At 39.9% G+C, this 16,458-nt stretch overlaps 1 protein-coding gene across 1 annotated transcript in view; it reads right to left on the minus strand.

The window, feature by feature from the left end:
* LOC139757332 (ionotropic receptor 21a-like) overlaps nt 1-16,458 on the minus strand; it is a 93,886-nt gene that overhangs the window by 47,467 nt on the left and 29,961 nt on the right. Inside the window, exons 5-6 of the mRNA XM_071677754.1 lie at nt 15,462-15,593; nt 1,279-1,465 (exon numbers count right to left, since the gene is read on the minus strand). Of these exons, the coding sequence (XP_071533855.1) occupies nt 1,279-1,465; nt 15,462-15,593 (319 nt within the window). The remainder of the gene's footprint in view (nt 1-1,278; nt 1,466-15,461; nt 15,594-16,458) is intronic.

A 16,458-nucleotide genomic window follows, 5' to 3' on the forward strand; every position in this document is an offset into this window, starting at 1 on the left:
CCTAATAACCTTGCTCTTATTCACAGTTACTCTCAACTTTCTTCTTTCACACACTTTACCAAACTCAGTCACCAGCTTCTGCAGTTTCTCACATGAATCAGCCACCAGCGCTGTATCATCAGCGAACAACAACTGACTCACTTCCCAAGCTTTCTCATCCACAAAAGACTGCATACTTGCCGATCTTTCCAAAACTCTTGAACAATCATGGAGACATCACACACCCCTGCCGCAAACCTACATTCACTGAGAACCAATCACTTTCCTCTCTTCCTACACGTACACATGCCTTACATCCTCGATAAAAACTTTTCACAGCTTCTAACAACCTGCCTCCCACACCATATATTCCACAGAGCATCTCTATCAACTCTGTCATATGCCTTCTCCAGATCCATAAATGCTGCATACAAATCCACTTGTTTTTCTAAGTATTTCTCACATACATTCTTCAAAGCAAACACCTGATCCACACATCCTCAACCACTTCTGAAACCACACTGCTCTTCCCCAATCTGATGCTCTGTACATGCGTTCACCCTCTCAACCAATACCCTCCCATATAATTTACTAGGAATACTCAACAAACTTATTCCTCTGTAATTTGAGCACTCACTCTTATCCCCTTTGCCTTTGTACAATGGCACGATGCAAGCATTCCACCAAACCTCACCATGAATTATACATTCATAGAATTACCTTACCAACCAGTCAACAATACAGTCACCCCCTTTTTTTTAAAATTCCACTGCAATACCATCCAAACCAGCTGCCTTGCCCCGCTTTCATCTTCCGCAAAGCTTTTACTATCTCTTCTCTGTTTACCAAATCATTTTCCCTAACCCTCTCACTTTGCACACCACCTCGACCAAAACACCCTATATCTGTCACTCTATCACCAAACACATTCAACAAACCTTCAAAATACTCACTCCATCTCCTTCTCACATCACCACTACTTGTTATCACCTCCCCATTTGCCCCCTTCATTGAAGTTCCCATTTGTTCTCTTGTCTTACGCACTTTATTTACCTCCTTCCAAAACATCTTTTTATTCTCCCCAAAATTTGATGATATTCTCTCACCCTAACTCTCATTTGCCCTGTTTTACACCTCTTGCACCATTATATATATATATATATATATATATATATATATATATATATATATATATATATATATATATATATATATATATATATATATATATATATATATATATATATATATATATATATATATATATATATATAATGAAGTAACAAAGACACTTCTTACCTCGTCCCAGTTATCAGAGTGAAGGAACATGAAATTGAAATTGAGAGTTTTTGCCATAGTCTTCAGAAGGATGTAGTCCATGCCTGAGTACCTCTTTGTAAGGGTCCCGTCAGGCGCCTGGTGGAGAGTCTCTATGAAGTATGGTGTGTATGGGCGGGCGGTCACGTTCACTGTGGCACCATGGAAGCTGACGAGATGAAAGACTCATCACGTCGTGTTGACACAAGGTCTAGTAATGATATGGCTTGCAAATGTAAAGTTAGTGATGGTAACACTCACTGCAGCTGGCAATTTTAGCGACCAATGATATTATTACAAGGCTTTGTGGCTGCGATTTCTAGGCATTGCGGTCATGCAATAAATGACTTATATGCTTAGAAAAACAGATAGATTTATATGTAGAATTTATGATCTAGAGAAGCATATGGTAGGGTTGAGATGCTTTGTGGAAGGTTTTAAGAGTATATGGTGGGGGAGGAAGTTGCTAGAATCAGTGAAATGCTTTTATCGAGGATGTAAGGCATGTATACGAATAGGAGAGAGGATAGTGATTGGTTCGCAGTGAAGGTCGGTCTGTGGCAGTGGTTTGTGGGCTCCCCATGGTTATTTGATCTATTCAAGGATAGGGTGGGTAGAGGTAAATGGAAGAGTTTTGGAGAGAGGAGCGAGTATGCAGTCTGTTTTGGGATGAAAGGGCCTGGGAAATGAGTCATTTGTTGTTTACCGGTAATGCAGAACTGATGGCTGATTCAAATGAGAATCGAAAGAAGTTGGTGACTTAGTTTGGAAAAGTGTGTGAAAGGAGAAATTGAGAGTAAATGTGAATAAGAGCAAGGTTATGATGTTCAGTAGGGCTGAGGGACAAGTTCGTTGGGATGTAAGTTTGAATGGAGGAAAATTGGAGGAAGTGACGTATTTTAGATATCTAGAAGTGGACTAGACAGCATTGGAACAGTGGAAGCGGAAGTGAGTCACGGGGTGGGGGAGGGGGCGAAAATTCTGGGAGCGTTGAAGAGTGTGTGGAAGAAGAAAACGTTATCATGGAGAGAAGAATGGGTATGTTTGAAGAACTAGTAGTTCCAAAATATCATATTGTTGCGAGGCATGAGCCATAGACAGGGTTGTACAGAGGAGTGTGCATGAGTTGGAAGTGTACCGCATCGTTCCAATTCACACTATTCCTTGCACGCCTTTCATCCTCCTGCATGTTCAGGCCCCGATCGCTCAAAATCTTTTTCACTCCATCCTTCCACCTCCAATTTGGTCTTCCAATTCTCCTTATTCCCTCCACCTCTGACACATATATCCTCTTTGTCATTCTTTCCTCACTCATTCTCTCCATGTGGCCAAACCATTTCAACACACCCTCTTCTGCTCTCTCAACCACACTCTTTATATTACCACACATCTCTCTTACCCTTTCATTACTTATTCGATCAAACCACCTCACACCACATATTGTCCTCAAACATCTCATTTCCAACACATCCACCCTCCTCCGAACAACCCTATCTATAGCCCAAGCCTCGGAATCATCTAACATTGTTGGAACCACTCTCCTTCAAACATAACCATTTTTGCTTTCCGAGATAATGTTCTCGCCTTCACACATTCTTCAACGCTCCCAAAACCTTCGCCCCCTCCCCACCCTGTGGCTCACTTACGCTTCCATGGTTCCATAGGTTGCCAAATCCATTCCCAGATATCTAAAACAATACACTTCCTCCAGCTTTTCTCCATTCAAACTTACCTGCCAATTGACTTGACCCTCAACCCTACTGTACCTAATAACCTTGCTCTTATTCACATTTACTCTTTCTTCTTTCACACACTTTACCAAACTCAGTCACCAGCTTCTGCAGTTTCTCACATGAATCAGCCACCAGCGCTGTATCATCAGCGAACAACAACTGACTCACATCCCAAGCTCTCTCATCCCCAACAGACTTCATACATGCCCCTCTTTCCAAAACTCTTGCATTTTCCTCCCTAACAACCCCATCCACAAACAAATTAAACAACCATGGAGACATCACACACCCCCTGCCGCAAACCTACATTCACTGAGAACCAATCACTTTCCTCTCTTCCTACACGTACACATGCCATACATCCTCGGTAAAAACTTTTCACTGCTTCTAACAACTTGCCTCCCACACCATATATTCTTAATACCTTCCACAGAGCATCTCTATCAACTCTATCATATGCCTTCTCCAAATCCATAAATGCTACCTACAAATCCATTTGCTTTTCTAAGTATTTCTCAGATACATTCTTCAAAGCAAACACCTGATCCACACATCCTCTACCACTTCTGAAACCACACTGCTCTTCCCCAATCTGATGTTCCGTACATGCCTTCACCCTCTCAATCAATACCCTCCCATATAATTTACCAGGAATACTCAACAAACTTATACCTCTGTAATTTGAGCACTCACTCTTATCCCCTTTGCCTTTGTACAATGGCACTATGCACGCATTCCGCCAATCCTCAGGCACCTCACCATGAGTCATACATACATCAAATAACCTTACCAACCAGTCAATAATTCAGTCACCCCCTTTTTTAATAAATTCCACTGCAATACCATCCATATATATGTATATATATATATATATATATATATATATATATATATATATATATATATATATATATATATATATATATATATATCCCTGGGGGATAGGGGAGAAAGAATACTTCCCACGTATTCCCTGCGTGTCGTAGAAGGCGACTAAAAGGGGAGGGAGCGGGGGGCTGGAAATCCTCCCCTCTCACTTTTTTTTTTAATTTTCCAAAAGAGGGAACAGAGAAGGGGCCCAGGTGAGGATATTCCCTCAAGGGCCCAGTCCTCTGTTCTCAACGCTACCTCGCTAATGCGGTAAATGCGAATAGTATGAAAGAAAAAGAAATATATATATATATATATATATATATATATATATATATATATATATATATATATATATATATTTTTTTTTTTTTTTTTTTTTTTTTTTTTTTATACTTTGTCGCTGTCTCCCGCGTCTGCGAGGTAGCGCAAGGAAACAGACGAAAGAAATGGCCCAACCCCCCCCCCCCCATACACATGTACATACACACGTCCACACACGCAAATATACATACCTACACAGCTTTCCATGGTTTACCCCAGACGCTTCACATGCCTTGCTTCAATCCACTGACAGCACGTCAACCCCTGTATACCACATGACTCCAATTCACTCTATTTCTTGCCCTCCTTTCACCCTCCTGCATGTTCAGGCCCCGATCACACAAAATCTTTTTCACTCCATCTTTCCACCTCCAATTTGGTCTCCCTCTTCTCCTCGTTCCCACCACCTCCGACACATATATCCTCTTGGTCAATCTCTCCTCACTCATTCTCTCCATGTGCCCAAACCATTTCAAAACACCCTCTTCTGCTCTCTCAACCACGCTCTTTTTATTTCCACACATCTCTCTTACCCTTACGTTACTTACTCGATCAAACCACCTCACACCACACATTGTCCTCAAACATCTCATTTCCAGCACATCCATCCTCCTGCGCACATCTCTATCCATAGCCCACGCCTCGCAACCATACAACATTGTTGGAACCACTATTCCCTCAAACATACCCATATATATATATATATATATATATATATATATATATATATATATATATATATATATATATATATATATATATATATATATATGTATATACAAATATATATATATATATATATATATATATATATATATATATATATATATATATATATATATATATATATATATATATATATATATATATATATATATATATATACATACATATATATATATATATATATATATATATATATATATATATATATATATATATATATATATATATATATATATATATATATATATATATATATATATATGTATATTAAACATTGTAAAAGGGGAAACAGAAGAAGGAGTCACGCGAGGAGTGCTCATCCTCCTCGAAGGCTCAGATTGGGGTGTCTAAGTGTGTGTGGATGTAACCAAGATGAGAAAAAAGGAGAGATAGGTAGTATGTCTGAGGAAAGGAACCTGGATGTTCTGGCTCTGAGTGAAACGAAGCTCAAGGGTAAAGGGGAAGAGTGGTTTGGGAATGTCTTGGGAGAAAAGTCAGGGGTTAGTGAGAGGACAAGAGCAACGGAAGGAGTAGCACTACTCGTGAATCAGGAGCTGTGGGAGTATGTGATAGAGTGTAAGAAAGCAAATTCTAGATTGATATGGGTAAAACTGAAAGTTGATGGAGAGAGTTGGGTGATTATTGGTGCATATGCACCTGGGCATGAGAAGAAAGATAATGAGAGGCAAGTGTTTTGGGAGCAGCTGAATGAGTGTGTTAGTGGTTTTGATGCACAAGAACTGGTTATAGTGATGGGTGATTTGAATGCAAAGGTGAGTAATGTGACAATTGAGGGAATAATTGGTATACATGGAGTGTTCAGTGTTGTAAATGGAAATGGTGAAGAGCTTGTAGATTTATATGCTGAAAAAGGACTGGTGATTGGGAATACCTGGTTTAAAAAGCGAAATATACATAAGTATACGTATGTAAGTAGGACAGATGGCCAGAGAGCGTTATTGGATTACGTGTTAATTGATAGACGCACGAAAGAGAGACTTTTGGATGTTAATATGCTGAGAGGTGCAACTGGAGGGATGTCTGATCATTATCTTGTGAAGGCGAAGGTGAAGATTTGTGGGGGTTTTCAGAAAAGAAGCGAGAATGTTGGGGTGAAGAGAGTGGTGAGAGTAAGTGAGCTTGGGAAGGAGACTTGTGTGAGGAAGTACCAGGAGAGACTGAGTACAGAATGGAAAAAGGTGAGAACAAAGGAGGTAAGGGGAGTGGGGGAGGAATGGGATGTATTTAGGGAAGCAGTGATGGCTTGCGCAAAAGATGCTTGTGTCATGAGAAGCGTGGGAGGTGGGTTGATTAGAAAAGGTAGTGAGTGGTGGGATGAAGAAGTAAGATTATTAGTGAAAGAGAAGAGAGAGGCATTTGGACGATTTTTGCAGGGAAAAAATGCAGATGAGTGGGAGAGGTGTAAAAGAAAGAGGCAGGAGGTCAAGAGAAAGGTGCAAGAGTTGAAAAAGAGGGCAAATGAGAGTTGGGGTGAGAGAGTATCATCAAATTTCAGGGAGAATAAAAAGATGTTTTGGAAGGAGGTAAATAAAGTGCGTAAGACAAGGGAGCAAATGGGAACTTTAGTGAAGGGGGCTAATGGTGAGGTGATAACAAGTAGTGGTGATGTGAGAAGGAGATGGAGTGAGTATTTTGAAGGTTTGTTGAATGTGTTTGATGATAGAGTGGCAGATATAGGGTGTTTTGGTCAAGGTGGTGTGCAAAGTGAGAGGGTTACTGAAAATGATTTGGTAAATAGAGAAGAGGTAGTAAAAGCTTTACGGAAGATGAAAGCCTGCAAGGCAGCAGGTTTGGATGGTATTGCAGTGGAATTTATTAAGAAAGGGGGTGACTGTATTGCTGACTGGTTGGTAAGGTTATTTAATGTATGTATGATTCATGGTGAGGTGCCTGAGGATTGGCGGAATGCTTGCATAGTGCCATTGTACAAGTGCAAAGGGGATAAGAGTGAGTGCTCAAATTACAGAGGTATAAGTTTGTTGAGTATTCCTGGTAAATTATATGGGAGGGTATTGATTGAGAGGGTGAAGGCATGTACACAGCATCAGATTGGGGAAGAGCAGTGTGGTTTCAGAAGTGGTAGAGGATGTGTGGATCAGGTGTTTGCTTTGAAGAATGTATGTGAGAAATACTTAGAAAAGCAAATAGATTTGTATGATGCATTTATGGATCTGGAGAAGGCATATGATAGAGTTAGTAGAGATGCTTTGTGGAAGTTTTTAAGAATATATGGTGTGGGAGGCAAGTTGTTAGAAGCAGTGAAAAGTTTTTATCGAGGATGTAAGGCATGTGTACGTGTAGGAAGAGAGGAAAGTGATTGGTTCTCAGTGAATTTAGGTTTGCGGCAGGGGTGTATGATGTCTCCATGGTTGTTTAATTTGTTTATGGATGTGGTTGTTAGGGAGGTGAATGCAAGAGTTTTGGAAAGAGAGGAAGTATGCAGTCTGTTGTGGATGAGAGAGCTTGGGAAGTGAGTCAGTTGTTGTTCGCTGATGATACAGCGCTGGTAGCTGATTCATGTAAGAAACTGCAGAAGCTGGTGACTGAGTTTGGTAAAGTGTGTGAAAGAAGAAAGTTAAGAGTAAATGTGAATAAGAGCAAGGTTATTAGGTACAGTAGGGTTGAGGGTCAAGTCATTTGGGAGGTAAGTTTGAATGGAGAAAAACTGGAGGAAGTAAAGTGTTTTAGATATCTGGGAGTGGATCTGGCAGCGGATGGAACCATGGAAGCGGAAGTGAATCACAGGGTGGGGGAGGGGGCGAAAATTCTGGGAGCCTTGAAGAATGTTTGGAAGTCGAGAACATTATCTCGGAGAGCAAAAATGGTTATGTTTGAAGGAATAGTGGTTCCAACAATGTTGTATGGTTGCGAGGCGTGGGCTATTTATAGAGTTGTGCGCAGGAGGGTGGATGTGCTGGAAATGAGATGTTTGAGGGCAATATGTGGTGTGAGGTGGTTTGATCGAGCAAGTATTGTAAGGGTAAGAGAGATGTGTGGAAATGAAAAGAGTGTGGTTGAGAAAGCAGAAGAGGGTGTTTTAAAATGGTTTGGTCACATGGAGAGAATAAGTGAGGAAAGATTGACCAAGATGATATATGTGTCAGAGGTGGAGGGAACGAGGAGAAGTGGGAGACCAAATTGGAGGTGGAAAGATGGAGTGAAAAAGATTTTGAGTGATCGGGGCTTGAACATGCAAGAGGGTGAAAGGCGTGCAAGGATTAGAGTGAATTGGAACGATGTGGTATACCGGGGTCGACGTACTGTCAGTGGATTGAACCAGGGCATGTGAAGCGTCTGGGGTAAACCACGGAAAGTTGTGTGGGGCCTGGATGTGGAAAGGGAGCTGTGGTTTCGGTGCATTATTACATGACAGCTAGAGACTGTGTGTGAACGAATTTGGCCTTTGATATCTTTTCCTAGCGCTACCTCGCACACATGAGGGGGGAGGGGGTTGTTATTCCATATGTGGCGAGGTAGCGATGGGAACAAACAAAGGCAGACAGTATGAATTATGTATATGTGTATATAGGTATATGTCTGTGTGTGTATATATGTGTGCACATTGAGATGTATAGTTATGTATATTCGCGTGTGTGGACGTGTATGTATATACATGTGTATGTGGGCGGGTTGGGCCATTCTTACGTGTGTTTCCTTGTGCTACCTCGCTAACGCGGGAGACAGCGACAAAGCAAAATAAATAAAATGTCAATAAAATATATATATTTATATATATATATATGTATATATATATATATATATATATATATATATATATATATATATATATATATATATATATATATATATATATATATATATATATACATATATATTATATATATTATATATATATATATATATATATATATATATATATATATATATATATATATATATATATATATATATATATATATATATATATATATATATATATATATATATATATATATATATATATATATATATATAAAAAAAGTATAAAAAGTATAAAAAAAAAAAAAAAAAAAAATATATATATATATACATACATATATATATATATATATATATATATATATATATATATATATATATATATATATATATATATATATATATATATATATATATATATATATTTGTTTATGGATGGGGTTGTTAGGGAGGTGAATGCAAGAGTTTTGGAAAAAGGGGCAAGTATGAAGTCTGTTGGGGATGAGAGAGCTTGGGAAGTGAGTCAGTTGTTGTTCGCTGATGATACAGCGCTCGTGGCTGATTCATGTGAGAAACTGCAGAAGCTGGTGACTGAGTTTGGTAAAGTGTGTGAAAGAAGAAAGTTAAGAGTAAATGTGAATAAGAGCAAGGTTATTAGGTACAGTAGGGTTGAGGGTCAAGTCAAATGGTAGGTAAGTTTGAATGGAGAAAAACTGGAGGAAGTAAAGTGTTTTAGATATCTGGGAGTGGATCTGGCAGCGGATGGAACCATGGAAGCGGAAGTGGATCATAGGGTGGGGGAGGGGGCGAAAATTCTGGGAGCCTTGAAGAATGTGTGGAAGTCGAGAACATTATCTCGGAAAGCAAAAATGGGTATGTTTGAAGGAATAGTGGTTCCAACAATGTTGTATGGTTGCGAGGCGTGGGCTATGGATAGAGTTGTGCGCAGGAGGATGGATGTGCTGGAAATGAGATGTTTGAGGACAATATATGGTGTGAGGTGGTTTGATCGAGTAAGTAACGTAAGGGTAAGAGAGATGTGTGGAAATAAAAAGAGCGTGGTTGAGGGAGCAGAAGAGGGTGTTTTGAAATGGTTTGGGCATATGGAGAGAATGAGTGAGGAAAGATTGAACAAGAGGATATATGTGTCGGAGGTGGAGGGCACGAGGAGAAGTGGGAGACCAAATTGGAGGTGGAAAGATGGAGTGAAAAAGATTTTGTGTGATCGGGGCCTGAACATGTAGGAGGGTGAAAGGAGGGCAAGGAATAGAGTGAATTGGATCGATGTGGTATACCGGGGCTGACGTGCTGTCAGTGGATTGAATCAGGGCATGTGAAGCGTCTGGGGTAAACCATGGAAAGCTGTGTAGGTATGTATATTTGCGTGTGTGGACGTATGTATATACATGTGTATGGGGGGGGGGTTGGGCCATTTCTTTCGTCTGTTTCCTTGCGCTACCTCGCAAACGCGAGAGACAGCGACAAAGCAAAAAAAAAGAAAAAAAAATATATATCCACATCCATAACCCACGCCTCCAACTATACAACATTGTTGGAACTACTATTCCCTCAAACATACCCATTTATGCTTTCCGAGATAATGTTCTCGACTTCTACATATTCTTCAAGGCTCCCAGAATATTCGGCCCCTCCCCCACCCTATGATTCACTTCCGCTTCCATGGTTCCATCCGCTGCCAAATCCACTCCCCGATATCTAAAACACTTTACTTCCTCCAGTTTTTCTCAATTCAAACTTACCTCCCAATTGACTTGACCTTCAACCCTACTGTACATAATAACCTTGCTCTTATTCACATTTACTCTCAACTTTATTCTTTCACACACTTTACGAAACTTAGTCACCATCTTCTGCAGTTTCTCACATGAATCAGGCACCAGCGCTGTATCATCAGCGAGCAACGACTGACTCGCTTCCCAAGCTCTCTCATCCACAATAGACTGCATACTTGCCCCTCTTTCCAAAACTCTTGCATTCACCTCCCTAACAACCTCATCCATAATCAAATTAAACAACCATGGAGACATCACACACCCCTGTCGCAAACCTACATTCACCGAGAACGAATCACGTTCCTCTCTTCCTAAACGTACACATGCCTTACATCCTCGATAAAAACTTTTCACTGCTTCTAACAACTTGCCTCTCACACCATATATTCTTAATACCTTCCATAGACCAAATTGGAGGTGGAAAGATGTAGTGAAAAAGATTTTAAGTGATCGGGGCCTGAACATACAGGAGGGTGAAAGGCGTGCAATGAATAGAGTGAATTGAAACGATGTGGTATACCGATGTCGACGTGCTGTCAATGGATTGAACCAGGGCATGTGAAGCGTCTTGGGTAAACCATGGAAAGTATTGTGTGGCCTGGATGTGGAAAGGGAGCTGTGGTTTCGGTGCATTATTACATGGCAGGTAGAGACTGAGATGTACATGTGTATATATGTATATGTCTGTGCAAGAATATATATGTATACGTTCAGATGTATAGGTATGTATATTTGCGTGTGTGGACGTGTATGTATATATATGTGTATGTGGGTGGATTGGGCCATTCTTTCGTGTTTCCCTGCGCTACCTCTTTAACGCGGGAGACAGCGACAAAGCAAAATGAATAAATAAATGGAATATATCTATCTATTTATCTATCTATCTATCTATCTATCTATCTATCTCTCTCTCTCTCTCTCTCTCTCTCTCTCTCTCTCTCTCTCTCTCTCTCTCTCTCTCTCTCTCTCTCTCTCTCTCTCTCTCTCTATATATATATATATATTTATTTATTTATTTATTTATTTTTCTTTGACGCTGTCTCCCGCGTTAGCGAGGTAGCGCAAGGAAACAGACGAAAGAATGGCCCAACCCGCCCACATACACATGTATATACATACACGTCCACATACGCAAATATACATACCTATACATCTCAATGTACACATATATATACACACACAGACATATACATATATACACATGTACATAATTCATACTGTCTGCCTTTATTTGTTCCCATCGCCACCTCGCCACACATGGAATAAGAATTCCTTTCCCCCTCATGTGTGCGAGGTAGCGCTAGGAAAAGATACCAAAGGCCCCATTCGTTCACACTCAGTCTCTAGCTGTCATGTAATAATTCACCGAAACCACAGCTTCCTTTCCACATCCAAGCCCCACACAACTTTCCATGGTTTACCCCAGACGCTTCACATGCTCTGGTTCAATCCATTGACAGCACGTCGACCCCGGTATACCACATCGTTCCAATTCACTCTATTCCTTGCACGCCTTTCACCCTCTTGCATGTTCAGTCCCCGATCAGTCAAAATCTTTTTCACTCCATCTTTCCACCTCCAATTTGGTCTCCCACTTCTCCTCGTTCCCTCCACCTCTGACACATATATCCTCTTGGTCAATCTTTCCTCACTTATTCTCTCCATGTGACCAAACCATTTCAAAACACCCTCCTCTGCTCTCTCAACCACACTCTTTTTATTTCCACACATCTCTCTTACCCTTACATTACTTACTCGATCAAACCACCTCACACCACATTTTGTCCTCAAACATCTCATTTCCAGCACATCCACCCTCCTGCGCACAACTCTATAAATAGCCCACGCCTCGCAACCATACAACATTGTTGGAACCACTATTCCTTCAAACTTACCCATTTTTGCTTTCCGAGATGATGTTCTCGACTTCCAAACATTCTTCAAGGCTCCCAGAATTTTCGCCCCCTCCCCCACCCTATGATTCACTTCCGCTTCCATGGTTCCATCCGCTGCCAGATCCACTCCCAGATATCTAAAACACTTTACTTCCTCCAGTTTTTCTCCATTCAAACTTACCTCCCAATTGACTTGACCGTCAACCCTACTGTACCTAATAACCTTGCTCTTATTCACATTTACTCTTAACTTTCTTCTTTCACACACTTTACCAAACTCAGTCACCAGCTTCTGCAGTTTATTACATGAATCAGCCACCAGCGTTGTATCATCAGCTAACAACAACTGACTCACTTCCCAAGCTCTCTCATCCACAAGAGACTGCATACTTGCCCCTCTTTCCAAAACTCTTGCATTCACCTCCCTAACAACCCCATCCATAAACAAATTAAGCAACCATGGAGACATCACACACCCCTGCCGCAAACCTACATTCACTGAGAACCAATAACTTTCCTCTCTTCCTACACGTACACATGCCTTACATCCTCGATAAGAACTTTTCACTGCTTCTAACAACTTGCCTCCCACACCATATATTCTTAAAACCTTTTATAGAGCATCACTATCAACTCTATCATGTGCCTTCTCCAGATCCGTAAATGATACATACAAATCCATTTGTTTTTCTAAGTATTTCTCACATACATTCTTCAAAGCAAACACCTGATCCACACATCTACTACTTATGAAACGACACTGTTCTTCCCCAATCTGATGCTCTGTACATGCCTTCACCCTCTCAATCAATACCCTCCCATATAATTTACCAGTAATACTCAACAAACTTATACCTCTCTAATTTGAGCACTCACTCTTATCCCCTTTGCCTTTGTACAATGGCACTATGCAAGCTTTCCGCCAACCCTCAGGCACCTCACCATGAATCATACATACATTAAATAACCTTACCAACCAGTCAACAATACAGTCACCCCCTTTTTTAATGAATTCCACTGCAATACCATCCAAACCTGCTGCCTTGCCGGCTTTCATCTTCCGTAAAGTTTTTACCACCTCTTCTCTATTTACCAAATCATTTTCCCTAACCCTCTCACTTTGCACACCGCCTAGACCAAAACACCCTATATCTGCCACTCTATCATCAAACACATTCAACAAACCTTCAAAATACTCACTCCATCTCCTTCTCACATCACCACTACTTGTTATGACCTCCCCATTAGTCCCCTTCACTGAAGTACACATTTGCTCCCTTGTCTTAGGTACTCTATTTACCTCCTTTCTAAACATCTTTTTATTCTCCCTGAAATTTAATGATACTCTCTCACCCCATCTCTCATTTGCCCTCTTTTTCACCTCTTGCACCTTTCTCTTGACCTCCTGCCTCTTTCTTTTATACCTCTCGCACTCATTTGCAATTTTTCCCTGCAAAAATCGTCCAAATGCGTCTCTCTTCTCTTTCACTAATAATCTCACTTCTTCATCCCACTACTCACTACTTTTTCTAATCAACCAGCCTCCCACGCTTCTCATGCCACAAGCATCTTTTGCGCAAGCCATCACTGCTTCCCTAAATACATCCCATTCCTCCCCTACTCCCCTTACCTCCTTTGTTCTCACCTTTTTCCATTCTGTACTCAGTCTCTCCTGTTACTTCCTCACACAAGTCTCCTTCCCAAGCTCACTTACTCTAACCACTCTCTTCACCCCAACATTCTCTCTTCTTTTCTGAAAACCTCCACAAATCTTCACCTTCGCCTCCACAAGATAATGATCAGACATCCCTCCAGTTGCACCTCTCAGCAGATTAACATCCAAAAGTCTCTCTTTCGCGCGTCTATCAATTAACACGTAATCCAATAACGCTCCCTGGCCATCTCTCCTACTTACATACGTATACTTATGTATATTTCGCTTTTTAAACCAGGTATTCCCAATCACCAGTTGTTTTTCAGCACATAAATCTACAAGCTCTTCACCATTTCCATTTACAACACTGAACACTCCATGTATACCAATTATTCCCTCAACTGCCATATACTCACCTTTGCATTCAAATCACCCATCACTATAACCCGCTCTTGTGCATCAAAACCACTAACACACTCATTCAGCTGCTCCCAAAACACTTGCCTCTCATGATCTTTCTTCTCATGCCCAGGTGCATATGCACCAATAATCACCCATCTCTCTCCATCAACTTTCAGTTTTAACCATATCAATCTAGAATTTACTTTCTTACACTCTATCACACACACACACACACATATATATATATATATATATATATATATATATATATATATATATATATATATATATATATATATATATATATATATATATATATATATATATATATATATATATATATATATATATATATATATATATATATATATGTATGTATATATATATATATATATATATATATATATATATATATATATATATATATATATATTATATATATATATATATATATATATATATATATATATATATATATATATATATATATATATATATATATATATATATATATATATATATATACATACATATATATATATATATATATATATATATATATATATATATATATATATATATATATATATATATATATATATATATATATATATATATATATATATATATATATATATATCCATGAATTCTCAGAGATGTAATAGATTAGTTGTGCCCAACTGCCCTGTCGGGCATTGTTACAATCAGTTTTCCGCAACACAGCTGTGCACCTTCTTCTCCGTCCGGTATTGTTGCAATCATATCTCTCTAACACAGCTCTGAACCATCTACTGTGGGTGGTAATGTTGCACTCATATCCCCCTAACACAGCTGTGCACCATCTGCTTTGTGTGGTATAGTGTCACTCATATCAAGAAGACAATGTTTATGCCATTGGGTAAAAGAAGAAACGCAGTGCCTAAGGAGTTGGGTCTAGAGCTAACCACTGGACCATTGTGATGTTGTCTGTGTCAAATCATGCGAAACCTGGATCAAGAAAACACCAACGTTTATTGTAGCGGGTCTGCTGTTTTCCTACATTACATACTTGAGAAACTTGTCCGGGAAGAGCTTCAGTTGAGTGTGCAGTCGTAATCCAGCACCAGTCTCCCACGAGGCGACGCGCACCATCTGGGCTCCAAGGCGGGAGTAAGGCATGTGCACGTACACCGTCCATCTGCTGGATAGGACGACTCTGGTTACGGAAGTATTAAACTGGGTGAGACCTGGGACGAGTGTGCGGTACCTGTCTAGTAGGCGACCGAACGTGTGGATGTTCATTACTGATTTGATTCAGTAAGCTGTTGTTTACCATAGAAATGTTTTTACAGGTATTTATCATTTTCAATAAAATTAGTAATAAGTTCCTCCTGCTTAACATTAACAACACGCAAGAATTGTAGATGATGACAAGAATATACATCTGTTCTATTTACTTATCATACTTGATCGCTGTTTCCTGCTTAAGCGAGGCAGCGCCACAAATAGTCGAAGAATGGCTCATCCACTCATATACACATATATGCACATAAATGCCCATACACGTACATAAACGTATAGAAACATATACATATCATTATATACACATATACATACAGAATCATACACGTACACAGGCATATACATACATACACATGTACATACTCATACTCACATGCCTTCATCCATTCCTACCCCACCCCACAGGGAACAGCACTACCTCCTGCTTCAACGAAGTAGCGCCAAGAAAACAAACAAAAAGGCCATATTTATTCACACTCAGTCTCTAGCTGTCTTGTGCAATGCACCGAAACCACAACTCCACAGACATTTCCATGGTTTACCCCAGACGTTTCACATGCTCTGGTTCAGTCCAATGACAGCATGTCGATCCCGGTATACCACTTTGTTCCAATTCACTCCATTCCTTGCACGCCTCTCACCCTCCTGCATGTTCAGTCCCCGATCGCTCAAAATCTTTTCCATTCCATCCTTCCACCTACAATTTGATCTCCCACTTCTACTTGCTCCCCCCCCCCCCCTCCGCGCCTCTGACACATATATCC

Source organism: Panulirus ornatus, chromosome 25 (assembly GCF_036320965.1).
Source record: "Panulirus ornatus isolate Po-2019 chromosome 25, ASM3632096v1, whole genome shotgun sequence".
NCBI lineage: Eukaryota > Metazoa > Arthropoda > Malacostraca > Decapoda > Palinuridae > Panulirus > Panulirus ornatus.